The following is a 20811-nucleotide window of genomic DNA, read 5'->3' on the forward strand; positions in this document are numbered from 1 at the left end:
ACTTCAACTGACTGCCTGGATGAATAATTTTTAATACCATTGAGGCACCTTTTTTCAAGAGGATGTGCAGCAGGTACTAAAGAAGGAAGAAATCCTGCCACTAGGAAATCTTTGGTTAACCACTGGAGATTTGCTTGCCGGTGGCTCACTTATTACCAGGGCCCAGTTCCGGATTATCACCACTGGTTCTGAAACATTTGAGTGAGTTATTGCTGTGACAAAGGGGGATTCATCAGCTATTTCAGTATGTCTGCCTTTTTTTCAAACATAGCTCAAGCTGTTCCACAAAGAGGTCCATTGATACGTAAACTCACCTGTTATTCATATGACACTTAATTGGATCTTTACTTTTTGCTGGGAATGTTATTTCTTTCTATGTTTGAACCAGCTATTCTCACCTCTTTGGGTTTATCTTTTTAGTAGACTAACTGGTTTATTGCCCTGACATCTACAAGAGAATGTCTGAGTTGCAGCTATTCATGCTAGGTTTACACATTTTGCTTTGCTCTGCTTATAGGGTTATTGTAAGAAAAAAAAACTACTACTTTGAATGTACCTTGAATCTAGCCATCTATCTCCTTCATTTCTTTTAGAATTCGAATGACTGAAAAATAGATCCTATATATTCTGGTCGTGCTTTTTGCTTGGATAAATGGATGGGGAATCATAAATTCACTCCCGGGATACTGCCCATGGGCAGAAGCAGTCTATAAATTGACCAAGGGCTCCAACACACACAAAAACCCACTGCCCTGATACTACACCATCTGATATCTAGGGAAATAAGACAAAATATTTTCATATCCTGGGTATTATTGGCTAGGCTTGTAAAGGCTGTTGTGCCATTAGCCCAGTAATCATCTTTGAATCTGTGAACTCAAGCATTAACTCATCAGTAATAAGTCCTTTAGGAAAGTTGTACAACTGTGGAATTCCTAGTATGGGACAAGAAAAGGACTTACTGTGTCAGTTCAGACAATTCCTGTCCACTGCTCCTTACTGTATCTTTTCTTGTTATGTCCACTGTGGTAAAACATTTCCAGGCAGAATTAAGGCACATTCCTGTAGAGCCCTGTGTTCTTTGATGGCATATTGGAAAGAGGTGGACATTAAAAGCAAAGCAGGACTGCTTTTAATAGGACTGTTCTCCAGGGACTCCAGGACCTACATTCTTGTTTCTCCCAGGTTGGATAAGCTTTGGTAATTAGCTCAAATAGCCAAAGGCTACTGCAGCAGTGAGAATGGTGAACATAGTAGCGTTTTGAAAGTTGTACTTACCATAGCGGTAGATGTTCAATTTCCTCACCGCTGCAGTAGCCACACCTAACATCCACCCCACCCCCCTTTGTTCATATTGTTTTTTGGCTGAGAATATAAACTTTTTGTTTCTATGTTTTTTTTTTTTGTTTTGTGATTTATGGGCAACAAAGTTCTGAAGTAATTCTGAAGTAATCTTCACTCAGAATGCTGATTACCCTCTGCAAATGGGCTGTCCAATCAACACTCATAGTGAAGGCATGGGAGGAAGCCAGAGATCTGCAATGCTGGTCTGTTCTTATATCCTGGGCAGGATACAGCCCACATAACCAAAGGGTACTGCAACAGTGAGGAATATGAACCTATTTTTCAGAATAGAAGGGTCTTTATGTACTAGATCGTAACACATTTTAGTGGTAGTAAATCTGTATGTAGGCTTAGGTTACATATTTAATAAAGTATGTTCTCATAAATAGGTGTGGCTTTATGAAGAACATTTTAAGTCTTAAGGGGACCAAGGCTAAATCTGAAGGCCAAAGTCATAGATCTGTCCCTAAATCATAGCAATTGAAAGGTATGGTTTCAACATTTTGTTTTTCCCTTCCTGGTGGAGGAGAGGACAGAGAATAAACACAGTTTGTTTGTAGACATGATGACTATTTGTTCAGAAAGTGATAAAGTTTAACTCATATTGAAGAGGACTGTCTGTCTGATCTGCAAAAGCCTGTTTTGTTGTGTGGAAGGGAGCAACAAGTATGAAACCCATCCCACTAACAACCAATGGTAAGTAATATACCTGGAGTCTGGCCATAGTGCATCGTACTCTTTCCTGACACTGCGATCTTAGCACTTTCAAATGCACACTCATGCATACTAGGAATTCTGAAGGATTTCTCTTGCTCTGACTGCAGCGCTGTCCACAATATACATGATCACTGTGAGTCAGTCGTCTTCTTTCCGAAACACAGTTTTGTTATTGGCCAAGTATTTCTTAAAGCCTCTAACTTTTAAGATATGAAGGAACAGAGCAAAAGTTGCAATGCACAGAAAGTAATGCATTTGTCAGTGTTCTTTTGTGTGTTGAGTGTATACGTGTATTTTTCAAATTTCTGAAATTCTGAATTGAGTAATGCATCTCATAAAGTTTTGTGGCCATCCAACTACCACTTTGTATGTTAAGTTTCATACCAGTAAACAGTTTTGGGTACTTGCGTATTAACGCAACCACATTACGAGCAGGAGAAGCGGCTAAGCTCCAAGACATTCTCTTGCAGAAATATGTAGTGAAACTGTGTTGGGAAGTGGTGTGTGTCACTGAAGTGTCAGTAATTTAGAGAGAAAGTCAGAGAAAGAAAGGAAAGTAAATGCGTAAAGCAAAGTGACGACTGATGTATTAGCGTCTCCTGCTTTAGGAATGTTTTAGCATCCCGAGAGTCAAGAATAAAAAGTCAAAAGTACAATTAGTAGACGACCACACATCTCACACTGAACCACACAAAAAAATTTACTTTACACTTGGTGCCAGTTTAGTGTCTAGTCCTTAAAGAATATCATCGTAAGTACCCTTAAACTAACAAAGTGAGATGTCTATTCGTCCATCGTTCACATATAATAAAACTTAGCAACCTACATCACTTCATTTTCAGACTGTGATGGCCACCAGTCAACAACAAATGACTGAGAAACACACTACCTTGCCTCACCTTAGTAATATGAAAAACAAACACTGTAGTTGTCTTCACATGCATGTAATTAAGTGTCTAATGTCAGGCCTTTTGTGTAATAACGGTAATAATGATAATTAGATTATCGTGAGTTTTTCGAAAGAAATGACATAATACAACTGCCGTTTTAACTCTTTAAAGTGATATAAGCAGTCCAGAGTTGTTGATTTGCAGATCCCAAAAGCAATGGTACAGAAATATTTCCTTCATCGTTTTTTATCACTTCGTATTAAATCTGTTGATTTTGTTTAACAGTTCTTACTGTAATGTGGTTGTGATAATACGTAAGTACCCAATTTTGTTGTATGTAAATATCGTTTGGAAAAACAAATGAAAAGTATTATGTATAGTTCTTGACAGAGGTTCCATCTGCATTCAGATGCTGAAAAGGTGTAGTTATTTTATGGTATTTGTATAATTAAGGGCGTTAACATTAGCCAGTGATACATAAATTAAAGTTGTGCAAAGGTCATATAAATAATATGTTTATATTTTTGCATCATTTTGTCACTCAGCTTTTTGAGCCCCATAGACCAGTTGTAAGTGGGAGGTATTATATTGCTAATCTCTGCGCAATGTTTATTGTACTTAGGTGTCCAGACTTTTTTTTTGGTCAGATTTACCTAATTTTCAGTACCCTTTCTAACCATTTTGATAAATGCAGGTCAAGAGGTATGCCTTCTGCTTCTGCTCCATTCTGTGAAGTTAAGGCTGAATGTGGCCTGTTTGCTCTTTTAATGCTATTTATCCCAGTTCTGTTCCAAAGCACTTTTGCTTTGTTATCTTATGTAAAGTAAATGGTGTGAAGCTACTGCAAAGTATGTTAATCCACTTTCCAGTGACACTAAATTAGTCTGTGTTTACTCAAAAGCATCTTAACCACTCAAAGTTTTTAGGCTGGATTAGCTTACAGGCAGATCAAGAAAAATCACTTACTGGAATGGCATAAAGACTGCTGATACGTGAAGCAGCTTGTAAAGCAACCAGTATGTCAGGACTATTGTTTATACCTGCCTACCACTATACGTTTTGTGGGACGATGCTTCAGTACTTGTAAACTGCCTCCCTTGACATGTATGTACTGTTGTATTTAGTGGATGTGAAAGGTGTTCTCAATGTAATCAGAGAACCAAGTCGTTTAAGCAATTGGATACAAATAATTGACTAAACTAGTAACAGTATTAATTTTCATTTTTTGTGTATATGTAGGTGGAGGGAATCATTGTTTAATGCATTACCCTTCTTAAATGAGAAACTCCTGTATGCTAGTGCTGCAGTACCATTAACGTAGAGGCTCTTGGCAACATAGCAACATAGCAAGCTGATCTCCCTTTTTGTTAGGATCTAAGGGTTGACAGAGTGATTGTTCAGGCACTGTGAATCTTTTTATAAAAAATGACCTACAACTTTATAAATCTTTTTCAGTTGGCGTGTTCTCACAAGGTCAAACTTGTATTTCTGTTGTCACTGGTTCTGTTAGTGAACTGGGTTCGAAAGGGCCAGGCAGCAGGGGATGAGAAAAGGGATAGCTCAGCTAATGGCCAGCCTCTTTTCACGCGTCAGTTAGAGAGCTGAGGTTTTCTTTAGCACTTGACAAACTCTGGGCATTTTGAGGTTTCACATGACTTGGACATCCTGGTTTGGGTCCTGCATGTACAAACATGTAGTTAATCTTGTGTGTGACCCAAGGCACATTGGCAGAAAAAGACTTTTAGGACTTTCGTGGTTCTAGTATCATGTCACCTAGCCCTCCCACCACTTCAAGATTACACAGGGGCTACATGGGGTGTTATAATGGACATTAAGATGTGGATCCAGAAGGCTGATGTTAATTCTTAGTAAAGGTGCATCAGAATAAAAAAAAAGAGACATTCATCTTCCAACAACTCTGAAGAATTTGCCATGCACCCTGTCCTGTCTTTATGCATTACCTCCATACTTATAACATAGGTAATTCTTATGTAGTTAAGTGCTTAATATCATTCACTCTTCTCTGTTTATATTCCTATATCTTTAGAATTATCTGAAGTTAAAATGTTTATTTTGCTAATTGAATACAACTACATCAAATATTGCTGAGCAAATGTGAAATATAATGCAACTATTTTTACAGTTAGAAGGTTGAACCATCTTTTTATTTCATCAACAGGCATCGATTATAAGACCACAACTATTCTGTTGGATGGACGAAGGGTAAAACTGCAGCTGTGGTAAGTTTTTATATTTTTTTAAACAACTATGAAATGTGAAAGCTTAAATTACTGTAATGTTGTCAGAACACAGTGATAATAGAGTACCAGGGTATTTTATATTTCAGCCCTTTTTCACTAAAAGACAACAAAACGGAAAGCTAATGTGTTATTATGTTGTTCACATCACATACTCTTTACTTGAAATGTGAGAGCTTGGAAAGTAGAAGCAGTATATCAGAACACCGTAGCTTTTATTAACAGAGTTGCGTTGTCCTTCTTAACTGTCATTCCTTCATTAATCAAGACAATTTTCATATTTTTGCAACGATAGAGGATGCAGACATCACTTCTTGTTCACAATATAATTGGGATCGTATACCTTAAATTTCCCACATTAAACATTTTTAAAGTTCTGTTAATGGTGACAAAACATTTTCCTTACAGAGGCAGTTAATACGTAAGTAAGTAAAGAAACTTACAGCCCAGGTATACAAATCCTCTAGACAGAGTCTCATGGCTGTACTCAAAAAAGTAAACAAAAAAGAATAAATTTTGTGCAGGAGGTCAGTGTTGTTGCCTCACAGCAAGAGGTTCTCCGGTTCAATTCTCGGCTGTGATGCCTTTTGTGTGGAGTCTGCATGTCCTCCTTGTGGTCGTGTGGGTTTCCTTTGGGTGCTTCGGTTTCCCCCTACATCCCAAAGAAATGCAGTAGGTGGATTGGACACACTAAGTTGCCTGTAGGTCGAGTGTATGTGCGAGTGAGTGGTACAGATGAACTACTGTGTCAGGGCTAGCCACCCGGCAGTGTATACCTTGGCTTGAGATGATTGTCACTACTGAAGTGACACTCCGACCCCATGTGCAAAAATGGGAAAAAGGGGTAGAGGATGGATGGAGCAAGCAGCTTACAACCCGCATACCCATGCTTTATTATTATTATCACTCAGAGGTTGTTGGACATAAGAGAAGAAGTGGTGAGTAATAGAGAGGAAAAAGGCATGGTTTGCTCCTTCTCCTATGTTCTGCAAGGTCAGGGAGCTTAGCAAACCAGCATACAATTTGAGGACTAACACGTCCATCCTGTGTGGACTGAACAACTTCCACCTTGAGTAGCTGTACTTAAAGTGTGATACGCTCAATCTCATGTCAACAACTGACCATAGGGCTGATTTTCTGTAATATGATTAGATCTAGTTGGTATGTGGATAGTTGAATAAGGACAAAGTCTATAAGACTGCCAAGTCTGTCATGCTTTTCTGGACCAAAAAGGATGATGCTGAAGTCTCACAAAAACACGTTTCTTTCTGTAGAATGTATGGGAAAAGAGTCTGAGAAGCTGATCAAAGTCTGTCAGACTTACAAGTTGGGGAAGGTAGGCTCTACCAATAAAACATTTAGTAGGATGGTGAATTATGAACTTGGAAGCTACCTAGTTAAGTTTGAATGTGTCTGTGTTTGATGTGTTAGCCAGATTAATGTAGGCTTTTAAAGAGAGGTCAGACCCTTCTCATGCTAAGACCAAAATATTCAAGTCAGTAATGAATTGTAGTGGAGGAGTAGACCTAAAGATTGATGAAATCAAGCTTCAGTGAAGTTTCAGAAACTGTGCAAAAAACAAGCAGCACTGAACACAAACCCAAGGTCCAGTTGTGAATATGGAAAGGTCCCAAACTAAAAATAAAACTGAAATCAACCAGTTAATCTAAAAATATATATCTAGTTCTAACGTGCTTCCTAGATAAACAAAAAAGATATACTCAGAAAAGCAAAACAAACATAAAATGTTATTCTACAAAATACTTTTATAACTGTAATGTTCTTTCTAAAAGGCGGCACAGTATTTGCATAGCTGTGGGCCACAGTGTATGCTGCATCATTTTTTGCCTTTAAATTCTGTCATGAAAAATTAAAAAAAAGAGTTCTCAAGTATTACATGTAAACATTTACATAACATGGTGACGTCATTATTGAGAAACAAGCCACATATATAAAACACTTCTGTATACAACTTACAATGGGTAAAATACCATATGTACTTTATTTACAGTAACAAATAAGCAAACAAAATCAATAAAACACAAAGTGTTAAGTTTCATTTTGATTTCCTTCTCCAGCAAAGTCTCTGGCACAACTCAAGTATTTCCTTAATTGGGCCTTCAGGAAATCATCTTGATCGTCCTCAGACAGGCTTTCAGTACCAAAACTTCTGTCTGGCAAATAACTATAGTCTCCACTCCATTCAGAGTTCTCCCTCTGCAGTGAGAGATGAATGTATTTTCTAGAGTGTACTCCTTCTATGTTTATATATATATATATATATATATATATATATATATATATATATATAGAGAGAGAGAGAGAGAGGGGCAAATGTCTCTGCTACACAATGCACCCCCGCAAAGAGAAAAACATCTCTGTTCTGCTGGCTACAGCCCTTACAGCAGGTGATTTCAGTCGGTAATTGTTGTGTGTTATACCTTAACAACAGGTATCTTCTCCAAGTTATCAAATTAAAGTAATTTCTTCGTGTATAAACACCCATTCAAATAGAAAATTGTAAAGGAAAGCAGTATTTTCACACAAAAACACAGTAAAGTATGGTATTTTTATAAAAATAAATAAATAGCTTATTCATTATTATGTAACATCTGCCAAGGTACAGAGGAACCCCCCCCCCCCATAGAGACCATAGTTTTGTACTGTTCAGGTTGGGCTGTAAGATGTGGATAACCCATCTGCACTAGCATTGTTACTAGGTCTGTGCTTGGCTGTAAACTTAAAGGGCTGCATGGATTAAACCCACCTGCCCAATTTATTATTGATGCCTTTTTATTTTTGTAGTGTAGCTTTTGGGACATTGAGTACTATATGTAATGTAAATATTGTAAAATGCTGTATTTCTAAGAATTTTTGGCTTTTAAGCACTACTAATACCATTGTGTGTTGTAAATACTCTGCGAGTAATGCTGGTTCTTAAAATCAGTGAGGGAATGTCACATATTTGCTAGAGCAGAAATTCCTTCCTGTTAGGTTAATGGGTCATTATGAGACCAGGTCATTATGAGACCAGTTATGTAATTCAGTCTTCTTTTTTAAATGTTATTTTATTCATTCTTGTTTAAAAGCAGGGTTCTTCTAAGCCATAGCAGATTTGCTAGAGAGTCTCAAGACGGAGGCTTATTAATATAACAAATCAACAAACCAGCACCAAACAGTCTTAAAAAAGAGGAAATTTTTGTTAAAAAAGGTGATTATAAACTATTAAAAAATATGTTGTTGTATAAAGAATCTATTTTTATATTAAAATATAATACATTTGTACCTAATGGTTTAAATGTTGAAATTAATTGGAAATATTTATTATAAATGTATTTGAATTTCTGTATTTTCAGCTTGTTAGTATTGGTTCTGTGGAGTGAGTGGAGTCTCTTTAAATATTATGCTAGTCAATAGTTTAATTAATTGATTGGTTTATTGTTCGTTTGTATAAAAGGGAATGTTTTTTTACCATGAATCATGTGCTCATTGAAGGCTGTGGTGGCCGAGGTGCTAAGACATTTTTATGGAATAAATTTTGCTACGTGGGATCCCGGTTGTTTGTTCTTCTTTTTCAGTCTTTTTTAAGACTGTTTGGTGCTGGTTTGTTGATTTGTTACATTATGGCTTCGGATTCTATGTTGGACATTCCTAGAGTTTTTTGTGATGATTCTAATTCTACTCACTTTGTTGCTACTACCCCTCCGGTTCCTGGTGCTACGGGAATTCTAGGTGTATCGGTTAATACTGCACCACAGACTTTGGATAATTTTGTACCATCTGGGGCAATTAGAAAGGTTCCAGTTTTAAGTATTGAGACAAACTTGGCAGTTAATCAGTTGTCTAATTCTACTGCTAATATTGGTCAACAAGCTGCTGCTCCGGCATCTTCATCTAATGCTGATTTTGCCGTTACTGCTCTTCCCGCTGGTTTCGTGGCGGTTGCTAATGAAATTCGTCCTCCACCTGTGGGTCATTCCTTCGAGTTTATGGAAGAGAGACAACAAAAGTTCTGTGATCTATTTGCTGCTTTGGGAGCTTCGGCTCCAGGTATGTTTACTAAAGAAATTCAAGAGACAGTTGATAATTTTGAAAAATTGATTTTCCGTGAAACCCGCTCCCATTTTAATTTGTTGGGTTTAAATAGATATATTGAACTAAATATTGCCCCTAGGGGGCTAAGAGCATTCAAGAGTCCAGCTACACCTTTTGACTCTTTGGATGCTATGGATGTTAAATTTAAGGATCGATGGATTGCTGCTGCCCATTCATGTGCTATGGAATGGGTAAATATATTAGTAGAGAGAGAGCGTTTGCTACATAATAAATTGCTATGCGAGTTACATGATATGCATTTGAATTTGGTTAATGAAATAGGTGTATATAAGGTTAACAACATCTTTAAAAATTTAAAGGAAAAGCTAAACAAATTTGAAGAGGAACAAGTACAATTTAAATGTACTAAAATTAAAAGGGACATTCGTGACTATAATAATGGTCGAGCTTTTCTATGGAAAACTCAAAATAATTCACGTCCTAGGGACAAGAGACAATTTAATAATTCAAATAAGAAACATCTCTCTGTCTCTCTTGCCTCTTCGGAAGGAGGAGGTTTTACCACTGACTCTGAAGGGGAGATTTTAGAATTTCCACCATTACTAGATGCACAGAATCCACAGGCCCATAAGCAGCGCTTTCAGGCCAACTCAGATCATAACAACAAAAGAGGGAACAAGAAAAAAGGATTTAATGCCTGTTCTCCACCGAGTGAAGGACAATTTAAGCAGACGACTAAATGCAGCAGATGGAACTAATGTGCCTTTATTTTCTTGTGTAAATAATGCTTCTAATGTTGTGAATTTATCTGGCTTATCCTTATCTGAAGGGGAAATAGCGGTTTTACAGTTAGGCTTAAAATTTGTACCAACAGTGGTTCCTAGAAACCATGTTATTAAACAAGAAATTTTTCAGTTTATTAGAAAACTACATTTAAAATATTATTTTGCTGATAATAAAAAATGTATTGATGTTAATGATGAACAAAGTAGTTTAGATAGTGATATGAGTGATGACAGCTTTTTTTCTTGTATTTCTGACGATGGTGGTCCCTCCATAGCTAATGCTTATATTTTGTTAAATACTGATGATATCAAATGTCGAAGTATGTTTATACCTCCATACACTAATGACACTATCGCACGATTTTCTGATATGTTACATTTTTCTTTACAGGAACTGATTAATACTTGTGACAAGATTTCTCATTCTTTTAATATGACAAAATGTGAATGGCTTTCACTGAAAAAGTTAATAAATAGGAAATAATTAATAATTAAACCCTCTGACAAAGGAAATAAAATAGTATTACTTCATTATACTCGATATTATAATATGTGTATGGAACATCTCAAAGATAGCACTACTTATCAAGTGAGTACGTATGAAGAATATATAGATTCTATAAAACAATTTATTATTCTCATTGAAAGGGGTGTACGCGTAGGCTATTTTTGTAAAAAAGATTTGGATACTAAGTTTAATACAGATAACTGCCAATTAGCTACTTTTTATTGTCTTCCTAAATTACATAAGGACGCATACAATCCCCCTGGTCGTCCTATTGTTGCAGCTACTCAGTATTTTTTACAAAATGTAGAAGTCATACACAAGTATCTATTGCCATATGTAGAAAAATTAGATTCTTATATTAAGAATTCTTTTGATTTTATTAATAAAATTTCACATATATACTGGACTCAAGACATGTTTTGGGTTACTGTGGACGTGGTTAGTTTGTATACTAATATTAATCATCAGGATGGGATGCAAGCTTTAAATTATTTTTTGGGTGACAGTCCGGTCTCCCATTACATATTAGATTTAACTCATTTTTGTTTATTAAATAACTTCTTTAGTTTTAACGAAGTTATTTATCATCAATTGAAAGGAACTGCCATGGGGGCACCTTTTGCCCCCATGTATGCTAATATTTTTATGGCTAAGTTTGAAATAGATTACATTTATAATAATAATTTTGTACGGAATCATGTGATGTTATACTATCGTTATATTGACGATTTAATTTTTTTGTGTCATGGGGGTTATGAACTGGTATCTCATTTTGTTTCTGATCTTAATAATAATAAATATGGCATTAAGTTTGATGGTTTACAAGTAGGAACAAAAATTTTTTTTTAGATATTACTTTAATGGGAAGAGAAGGTGACCACATCTTCACCTCAGTTCATCAAAAATTTGATGACGGGAATCAATATCTATTTGGTACTAGCTGTCACCCTCCACACACTATTGATTCCTTACCCTATGGGGAATTAGTTAGACTTTCTAGATTATGTAACTATTCTCAAGATTTAGAAAGACAGATTAATAAACTTATTAATGTATTTTTACATAGAGGGTATAAAATAGAATCCATTTTACAATCCATTAATAAATTAATAACAGCTACTAAGGCACCTGGGGTGTTAAGTACACATTTTAGATGACTTAATAAAGTGGAGCAGGATGACATTTATTTTGTTACAGTTTATAATCTGCTAAGTAAGAAAATTTGGAACCTAGTTAAATATTATTGGAATTTTTTAATAAATGATAAGGTTTTGAGAAAATTGCTTCCTATGAGTCCAAAAATTGCTTATAAAAGAGGACAAAATTTAGGAGATTTTCTTATTAGAGCTTATTACATAAGCCCTGTTGAGAAATTAGATTCTTCATTGGCAGTTTTTGGTACTATACCTTGCCATACTTGCAATGTATGCCCCTATATTAGATTAACTTTTAATAAAATAAATAATAAAATGTTCACACCTAATAAATGTTTTTCCTGTTGTACATCGGGGGTTATTTATTGTCTCAAATGCCCCTGCAATCTTTTTTATATAGGGGAAACTAAAAGAAAATTTAGGATCAGATTGCAGGAGCATATTAGAGACATAAGAAAAGGAGCAGCAGCAAGTTCAGTTGCTTTACATTTTTTAGAAATTCATAACAGTAACCCAGATGTACTCCAGGCTACTATTTTAGAGGAAATTTTTGTTAAAAAAGGTGATTATAAACTATTAAAAAATATGTTGTTGTATAAAGAATCTATTTTTATATTAAAATATAATACATTAGTACCTAATGGTTTAAATGTTGAAATTAATTGGAAATATTTATTATAAATGTATTTGAATTTCTGTATTTTCAGCTTGTTAGTATTGGTTCTGTGGAGTGAGTGGAGTCTCTTTAAATATTATGCTAGTTAATAGTTTAATTAATTGATTGGTTTATTGTTCGTTTGTATAAAAGGGAATGATTTTTTACCATGAATCATGTGCTCATTGAAGGCTGTGGTGGCCGAGGCGCTAAGACATTTTTATGGAATAAATTTTGCTACGTGGGATCCCAGGCTTATTAATATAGACTGGAGTTCAGGTGGAGTATGTCATTATACCTCAGTCAGAAGAGAGCCTACATGCCTGCGAGGGATTCCCAGAAAGGAAGGTCATCTGCCTAGATGGGGAAAGTTTTAAGGAAATTGTACAGCCATAAGTCTAGGTGGGATGCTGTGGATGAGAAACCAGTTCTCTTGAAGCCTGCAAAAAAGTTCATCTTAGCTGGATCAAAAGTTAGCTTTATACTTAGACATTTTATTTGAATGGTGCAGAAGTCTGTACAAGAATGTTTTCCTTTTGGTGAGACTATTTTCTTTTCAAAATTTGCACTGCATCCTGGAATAGTACAATATGTGAGCCTAATAAAGTCTGTCAGTTATCTAGCTCGAGTGTTATCAAAATACCACAGTTGGTATGAAAAAATTATTTGACTGAAAAAGCGCCAAGTCTCACTGCTTCACTCTTCAGTGCACTTTTTCCGAGTAGAAGTCTCTATGAACTTCTTCTAGTAAGATTAATGCAGTTTATTATGTAATGAACAGCAGTATCTGAATGTTGAGCAAATTATTCCATTACAATGTAGTATTATAGCAAGTGTAGCAGCTCAGATAAAGTCATATAACTGAAGCTGCTTGAATTCTACTAAATAATATCCAAACAAATCCTTAACCAATACTGAACTGAAACCAAAGACTGAAGACCAAAACTGCAAAGTCCTGTAACTGAACTACTGTCCTGAAAGTAAAAGTAATGCCTTTCGGCTTTTCCCGGTTAGGGGTCACCACAGTGGAACTCTGGTCCTCTAATGATTGGCAGTGGAGTTGCCAGCCCGACCCAACCTTCAAAGAAGGCACACCCATTCACGCTCGCACCTACCTACATGTCTTTAATGTCACTCAACTGTGGGGAGGATATGCAGACTCCACACAGGAGACGCTCTAACTGAGAATCGAACAGGAGAACCTTTTGCTGTGAGTCGACAACGTTAACCGCTGCACCACCGCGGCCCTATGACTACTGTCCTAAAAGTACACATATTATATTACTTTTCTATGTAAAATTCCTCTTGTCAGTTTCACACGCCTCTTCAACCTTGAGTACCAGGCCTTGTACCATCTATATAAGATGTATTATTTCAGGTGCCTAATCTGTTAATGTTTCCTAACCCTAACTGTGTCTCTATCTCTGTAAGGTCATCGTTAACACACAACAAAATGTTATCTTGGGAAATGGAGAGTTCAGCACATCTTGTAATGTTCCCTTAAGAGTCTGTGAGTTCTGCATGTCTCAACTTTATATGAGTGTTTTGGCCTGAAGGTTATTAGCTTTCCACTCAAACTGCATTTACTGAAGCTGCATGTAAATGAAAAATATAAAATGAAGATATAGGCCTGCTTCAAAATGGCTGTATTTCCAAGCCTATGCAAAGAAAATACTGATGTTATATAAGATTTATTCAAACAAAACTATATTTGTGTAATACTTGCCCTTATAAATCCATCCTGAAATCCCTGAAGAGAGATTTATGTCTGTAATTACTTTATAAATGTATAATTTACACTACAACTAATAGAGTAACTGCAAAATAATTTATTGTTGTCTGGTGAATAAACTTGCAATTTAATTTTGACCACTAGGTGTCACCAAAGTATTCATGACATGTAAATTAATCAACATCTTATCAATTTAAATCTTGTTTAATTTTATGATGTTTAAAACTAATTTGACTGGACTATTCTTTTTTACTTTTTATAATTGGTATTATGTATCCTGTGTAACATTATCCATACCAGTTTGGTGGTAGTCGTTTATAAGCTGTCTTTTAATACTAATAATATATGTATTTTAAAGCATAATTACCATGTACTGAAGTAACTCATTTCTGTAAATCTTAAGCTAAATTTACTAGGCTGTAAACTGATAATCTTGTAAATATGTCTTCTAGATTTCCATGTGCATTTTCTACATTCCTTATCTGTGTCTCAAGCAAAATGTGTATACCTTGCCAGTGTTTTAATTTTTTATCTAATGTATAATGATTATTACCTAATGTGCACTTTATTCTGTAACAAATGAAGCCGGACTGTTATGCTTTGAATATTTTTAAATAACTTGTCTTGATAAGTCTGCCAGTTTATCCTTAAAGCTGATGCCTGAATAATGTGAGTTGTGATGTGATTCTGTAAAGTCTGTTTTGATCATATATGCATACAATTAATGCATGCGGTAGAAACTATTTATGCATGCTGTAGAAACTATCTAGTAATGTTGTTAGGAAGTTATTGTACCGAACATCTGAAACAGCTGTGTATGAATGTTATGTCTTGAAACCTAATTAAAACAGACATTAAAAGAATACCATTTCCTGACAGTACCATCTAAAAACAATTACAAGCATAAACTGAAATGTAATATTTTTATTTTTGCCAGGTTATGGTCTGGGGACATAACTTAAAGTTGAAATTCAGCCTGGAATGCTTCATTTTGTGACGTCACTATTATACATCTGTACTATATACATGTTCTGCTAGAGAACACTTTCCTTTGGATATGTGAGACAAATCTACATAAATTTGATTTGGCATACTGTTCATCAAAGGGATAGGATAGCTAGGATGGGGTGAAAGGAGCTACTGCCCTGGGTTCAAAGTTTTGGGGGGTGTGATCAGCCTATCCTGATCTGTCTTTAATGCAGTAAGAGCTTTTAAAAGCCAGTATTGCATTTGCAGTCAAGCCTGAGCAATGTAGCAGTTCGTATGTAGTCTAAACTGTAGCAACTGCTTACTACATTGTAGCAAGCGGTATGCTGCACTTTAAAAGTAAAAAAAAAATCTCTTGTTTTGTAACTAAAACCTGAGCACTGTAGTGCTTTATGCTGGCAGGCTATAAACTGTAGCAACTGCTTGTTACATTTGTAGCAAGCAGTTTGCTACAGTTTAAAAGAAGACTTTTTTTTTTTTGTTAATAAAATGTGTTGAAAGTGTCAGGGGCAGGGCACAGAAACAGGACCCAAATGTCTGAGGTGGGGGTGGGGGTTGTGCATCTGGCCAACTGGTTGATGTGCCACTAAAAGGAATGTCAATTTTTATTTTGGTGTTGCTTTCCCTTTCAATGAAAGAGCTGGGGTGTGTGGATCTTAACTGTAATAAACTGATTGCTACAATGTAGTGATCGGCTTAATACAATAAAGTGCTTTTGCTGTTTTCTCTGTGGGGGTGGGGTGCTGGTTCATGGTACTGGCACAGGGCGCTGGTCGAGTTAGCTACACTCCTCTGTTCAAGTACTGAATAATCTATGAAGTTAACTACATTCCATCTATATTAAAAGAAATATTGAAAAAAATACACTTATAGTCTTCATCTCTGGCTTTTCTGTTGATAATGCAGTAGTCTTGATACCTGACTTGTACAGAGCAGCATTTGCAGGATCTAATAAAATGTAATAGAATAAGCCATACTCTGCCTAGTGCCAAGTCACTTCTGATGTACTGGAAGAGCCACCCTAAAGTTCAGATGCCCATTCCTAAGCCACTGTTACAATTTGGCCTTCCAGAATATCTCCCCACATTTCTGTTGTAAGGCTGTGTGAAAACGTAATAATTCTTTTTTGTTGTTCTGTAGGGTACTCGTGTTTTAAATGTTGAATATTTAACCAACCCGTAACTGAAATTTGCTTTAGTTTATAAAAACTAAACAATTTGTGTGGCAAGCTTGTCCTTTCTATATAATATCTGCAAAAGTATAAAAAAACAGTATACTTTTCTTTCGGTAACATCTCCAGCCTTAATAGTCTTTAGCTGATTTCAGTGTCTTTGACATTACTTGTTGCCCTGACTTTAAATATACTATTTTAACTAGATACTTTCTCCTGCATGAAATAAACTCATGTTATTAATAGATTCATGTAGGTCTGTAACCAAAACTGATACTATGCTGTAGTGAAATATAAAGGCTGTAACCTCATCACTGGATCAAACAGAAAACTCAATGGCGTTTTCCTCCCTATCATTAACTGAAATTGACCTAAAATAGCAAGTGACACACCGCAGTGGTGCAGCAGTTAGCATTGTCACCTCACAGCAAAAGGTTCTGTAGTTTGATTCTCGGCTGGAGCGCATTTTGTGCAGAGTCTGCATGTCCCCCTTGCGATTTTGTGTGTTTTAAAGACATGCAGGTAGGTGCTTCTGTGTGTGTGCCTTCTGTAAAGGTTGGGTACTGGGATGGCAACTCAACACTGTAAAAACTACACTGCCAGTCAGTCTGCTGACCGGTGATCTGCTGTGGTGATCCCTAACCAGGAAAAGCCAAAATACATTGCTTTTTTTAACCTTAAATAGTAATCTGACACTGTGCTAATTCTTTTTCCTGCATTTCTGCACATTTATTAAATCAGTCTTAACTGTTGAATTTTCTGGTGCTACATCTGAATTTATTTTAACATATGACCTTGAGACTGTAACATGTCAAAAGAATTTCATTGCACTCAGTGTGCCCTGTCTCTACATGCACTGCATTCCAGCTTACGTCATTTAACTCTTTCAGTCCTTCTGCAAGCTACAAGGGTTTACAGTTGCTGTCTACAAATTTCCTTGTAGCCGAAATCTCCAGATAAACAGTAAGAACTGTTACTGCATAAGAACTGTCACAGGTAATATTTAACTGATTTTTACCATACTGTTTTATAGCATACAGTTGTTGTTGTCTTTCGTCTTTTCCCAGTTAGGGGTCGCCACAGCGGAACTTCGGTCTGCTAATGATTGGCAGTAGATTTTCACAAACACCGAGGTGCCAGCTCGACGTTCAACCTAGGCACGCCCATTTACACATGTGTGTCGAACGCCCACCCAACTGCGGGGAGGAAATGGAGACTCCACACAGAAGGCACTCCCTGCACTCCAGCCGAGAATCGAACGGGAGAACCTCTTGCTGTGAGGCAACAACGCTACCACTGCACCACCGCGGAATGCACTGTTTTATAGCATACAGTACTGTTTTTAATTTAGTTCACTGAGTTGACTTGTGTTCTGATAACCTTTAGTCTGTGCTTCTCAAGTGCTGTCTGTGTAAACTGCAAATGTTGCATGAAATGTATAAAATCTTGCACCATTTACATATACACATTTGCTACTGGAATTGAACTAATCTGGTTCTGAAGCTTTATGTATGTGGCCTTTACAAGTATGTAGATTTTCCCTCATACAGCAAATTACATTTTACTTTTTCCTTGCATGAGATCTGAACCAGCAACTGTACTGACAAATAATATTCATATTGCACTGTTTCTTGCATGGAATCTGAGTATTTGACTGTACTGCCACTTTCAGAAGTATAACATTGACTTTAAATTCTGATTTTTGTAAAACTAGTAAAACAAAATTCAGTGTCTGCAAATGCTCTTCATTTTCTGCCGGTATCAAGATATTTATGCATTTCAACACTTTATTACCATAATCAGTGGTCTTAACAGTCATGTCAATGTTTAAGGAAACAAAACTATAACAGAAAAATCATCTGCCAGATTCATAACTGTAAACCATTTACTCTGCAGATTTTACATGTCTAATTTCAGGTGTATGTGGTATAGTAGACCCCCTGGGTTCCCATTCAGAAGCCTGAAACATCATAAGCCTGAAAATCAAAATCCTGAAACCAAAAGCCTGAAAATTCAGAATCCTGAAAACTCAAAATCCTGAAAGCCCAAAATCCCGAAAGACCAAAATCCTGAAACTCAAAATCCTGAAAACACAAATAATGCTAATATGTCACTATAAAGACACTAATATCTACCAACTGACCCTGACCCTAACCCTAAGGTCCGTCACTATCGCACACTCACTTGACCCGCGCCCTAACCCTAACTCACTTAAACCACCCCTAACCCCAATATTTGTCACTATTGCATACATGCCTAACCTGCGCCCTAACCCTAACTCACTTAAACCGCCTAACCTAAAATAAAACCAACCGCACACTTACCTGACCCCAACGCATGACCTAACACCACAGGGCTAACAATAGCAAAGCCACAATGACATCAGTATGTCTATTTTGTGTTTTCAGGATTTTGAGTTTCAGGATTTTGGTCTTTCGGGATTTTGGGCTTTCAGGATTTTGAGTTTTCAGGATTCTGAATTTTCAGGCTTTTGGTTTCAGGATTTTGATTTTCAGGCTTATGATGTTTCAAGCTTCTGAATGGGAACCACCCCCTGTTATCTGGTCTCTCTTTAACTGGACTCTGCTTTAACTGGCCACGTTGCCCTAGCAACAGACAACAGATAAGAATAAGATTTCTGCTTCTCACTTCCGAACATCTCAGCTTATGTTTTTAATCTTAAAATGTTAAAATATTGAAACAAAAATGAACTTGCAATACATAAAATAAAAACTGCAAGTTTGTTTTTGTTTCAATATATATTTTAGTATTTTAAGATTAAAAACATACAGTACAGTAAGCCAAGACATTCCTAAGTGCCAGGTTAAAGCGAGACCGTTAAGAGTGACTTACTGTACCATGCACGCATGCTAACGCAAATGTAAACATTCACACGCAGAATTTAAACTACGTAGCCGTGAGAGAGAGGGTAAGTGTGTTTGTGTGTGTGTGTGTGTGTGTGTGTGTGTGTGTGTGTGTGTGTGTGTGTGTGTGTGTGTGTGTGTGTGTGTGTATGTGTGTGTGTGTTTGTGTTTGTGTGTGAGATTTAAACTATAGTACAGTAGCTGTTATTCTAGCAACTTTATGTTCACATTTTCATTAGGTGCTCAGGATCCTGAAGCTGTATGACCCATTTACAGTACTGTACATATACCTACTTGATTCTTACCTGTGTTAAGGGCTAGGGAATTTATGATACAGCAGAGATGTGAATCAGAGATGAATGTTTTCACCTTTGTGGTTTAGCTGGTTGTCTTCCCTACCCTAGAAGAAACAATGTGCAGTGATATGGATGCCAGGTTCACATCTGCAACATGATATCGTAGGAATCTGTTGCATCTTTTCTGTTGAACCAAGAATGTAGACATCTTCATAATCTTCACCAGAGGACATGCTAGAGGAGGCTTTTTGGATGGTTCAGCTTATTACCTGGACAACTTTTCTGCCAATTTATACTCATCCCTGAGCCTGGACCATAGAATAAAGATAAACATTACATGTGCATTTGTCCCATCATTCCAGCTAAGCTTTGCCTTTTTGAGTTTTAGCATTTTATTTAATTACTGATTTCTCTGTAGTACTTGTTGGCAGCATTATTTCCATTTCCTGTGTTTTATTTAGCACAAGTTAGCCTGATTTAGACCAATAATAATTGTGGTCTTTGAGTCACTGCTTTAGGTAACAGAGTTAGCTGATACTGCTGAGGCTGCTGAGCAACAGTCTGCATATGCTTGTGACTAAGAGAGTACTGTCATCGTGTTCATCAGACAAGGTGTCGAGATGTTTTATTAGCTGCTCAGGAAAAAGCTTGGATGAGTGGGTTTACATATCTCTTCATTTGTTGCATGGCAGCAATTTCCAATCATGATCCAGCGCTTCCTTTCTTCTGTCTCCCTCTTCATCTCCATCTACAAATCCCTTCCAAAATATACACTTAAAATAGACATTGCTTGTAGATAGGGACCAAAGCAATACTGTATTTAAAATCTATCCCTATTTTAAATGTGTGTGAGATTTACACTGGCTGTTACTCTAGCAACTTTCTAAGTTAAAAACCAGCAATGTACTGTATTTAAATTCTGTCCCTATTTTTGGGCTATAGTATCCCCATTATTTCAGAGTTTGTCCAGATTTCTTGTACTAAGAGCTGAGAGGTAAGCATACCTCTCAACTGTCCAGATTTTTGTTGAATGTCCAGATTTGTGCCTCATGTTTTTGGCCTGCTCCTGATAACATTTGTGTTTTTTTGACAAATCACTGAGGATTAAAATGTTATAATATGTACAGTAATGCCAAACATTTGAGTTTCAGACTTCATTTCCTTCAGAAAATGCATGCTAAGACAAATGCTGTTTTTCTAGTAACTTTCTAAGTCTATTAGAGCAATATTTAAAGTCTGTCATTTTTGGACTGAAGGAATTGTGAGTTTGTTTCAGTACATTTCCAGGGAATTATGAGTTTCAGTGCATTTCCAACCAATTATGAGCTTCAATTCATTTCATGGAGTATTGTGTTTCAGAAGGAAGAAAAGTTTACTGTTGCTCATGCTAAGTC

At 36.4% G+C, this 20811-nt stretch overlaps 1 protein-coding gene across 1 annotated transcript in view; it reads left to right on the forward strand.

Moving 5' to 3' along the window:
* RAB40B (RAB40B, member RAS oncogene family) overlaps positions 1-20811 on the forward strand; it is an 868249-nt gene that overhangs the window by 497262 nt on the left and 350176 nt on the right. The window contains exon 2 of the mRNA XM_044068125.1: positions 5131-5191. Coding sequence (XP_043924060.1) covers positions 5131-5191 — 61 coding nt within the window. The remainder of the gene's footprint in view (positions 1-5130; positions 5192-20811) is intronic.

This window comes from Protopterus annectens, chromosome 4.part0, assembly GCF_019279795.1.
Source record: "Protopterus annectens isolate FY-2018-M chromosome 4.part0, PAN1.0, whole genome shotgun sequence".
NCBI classification, from domain to species: Eukaryota; Metazoa; Chordata; order Ceratodontiformes; family Protopteridae; genus Protopterus; species Protopterus annectens.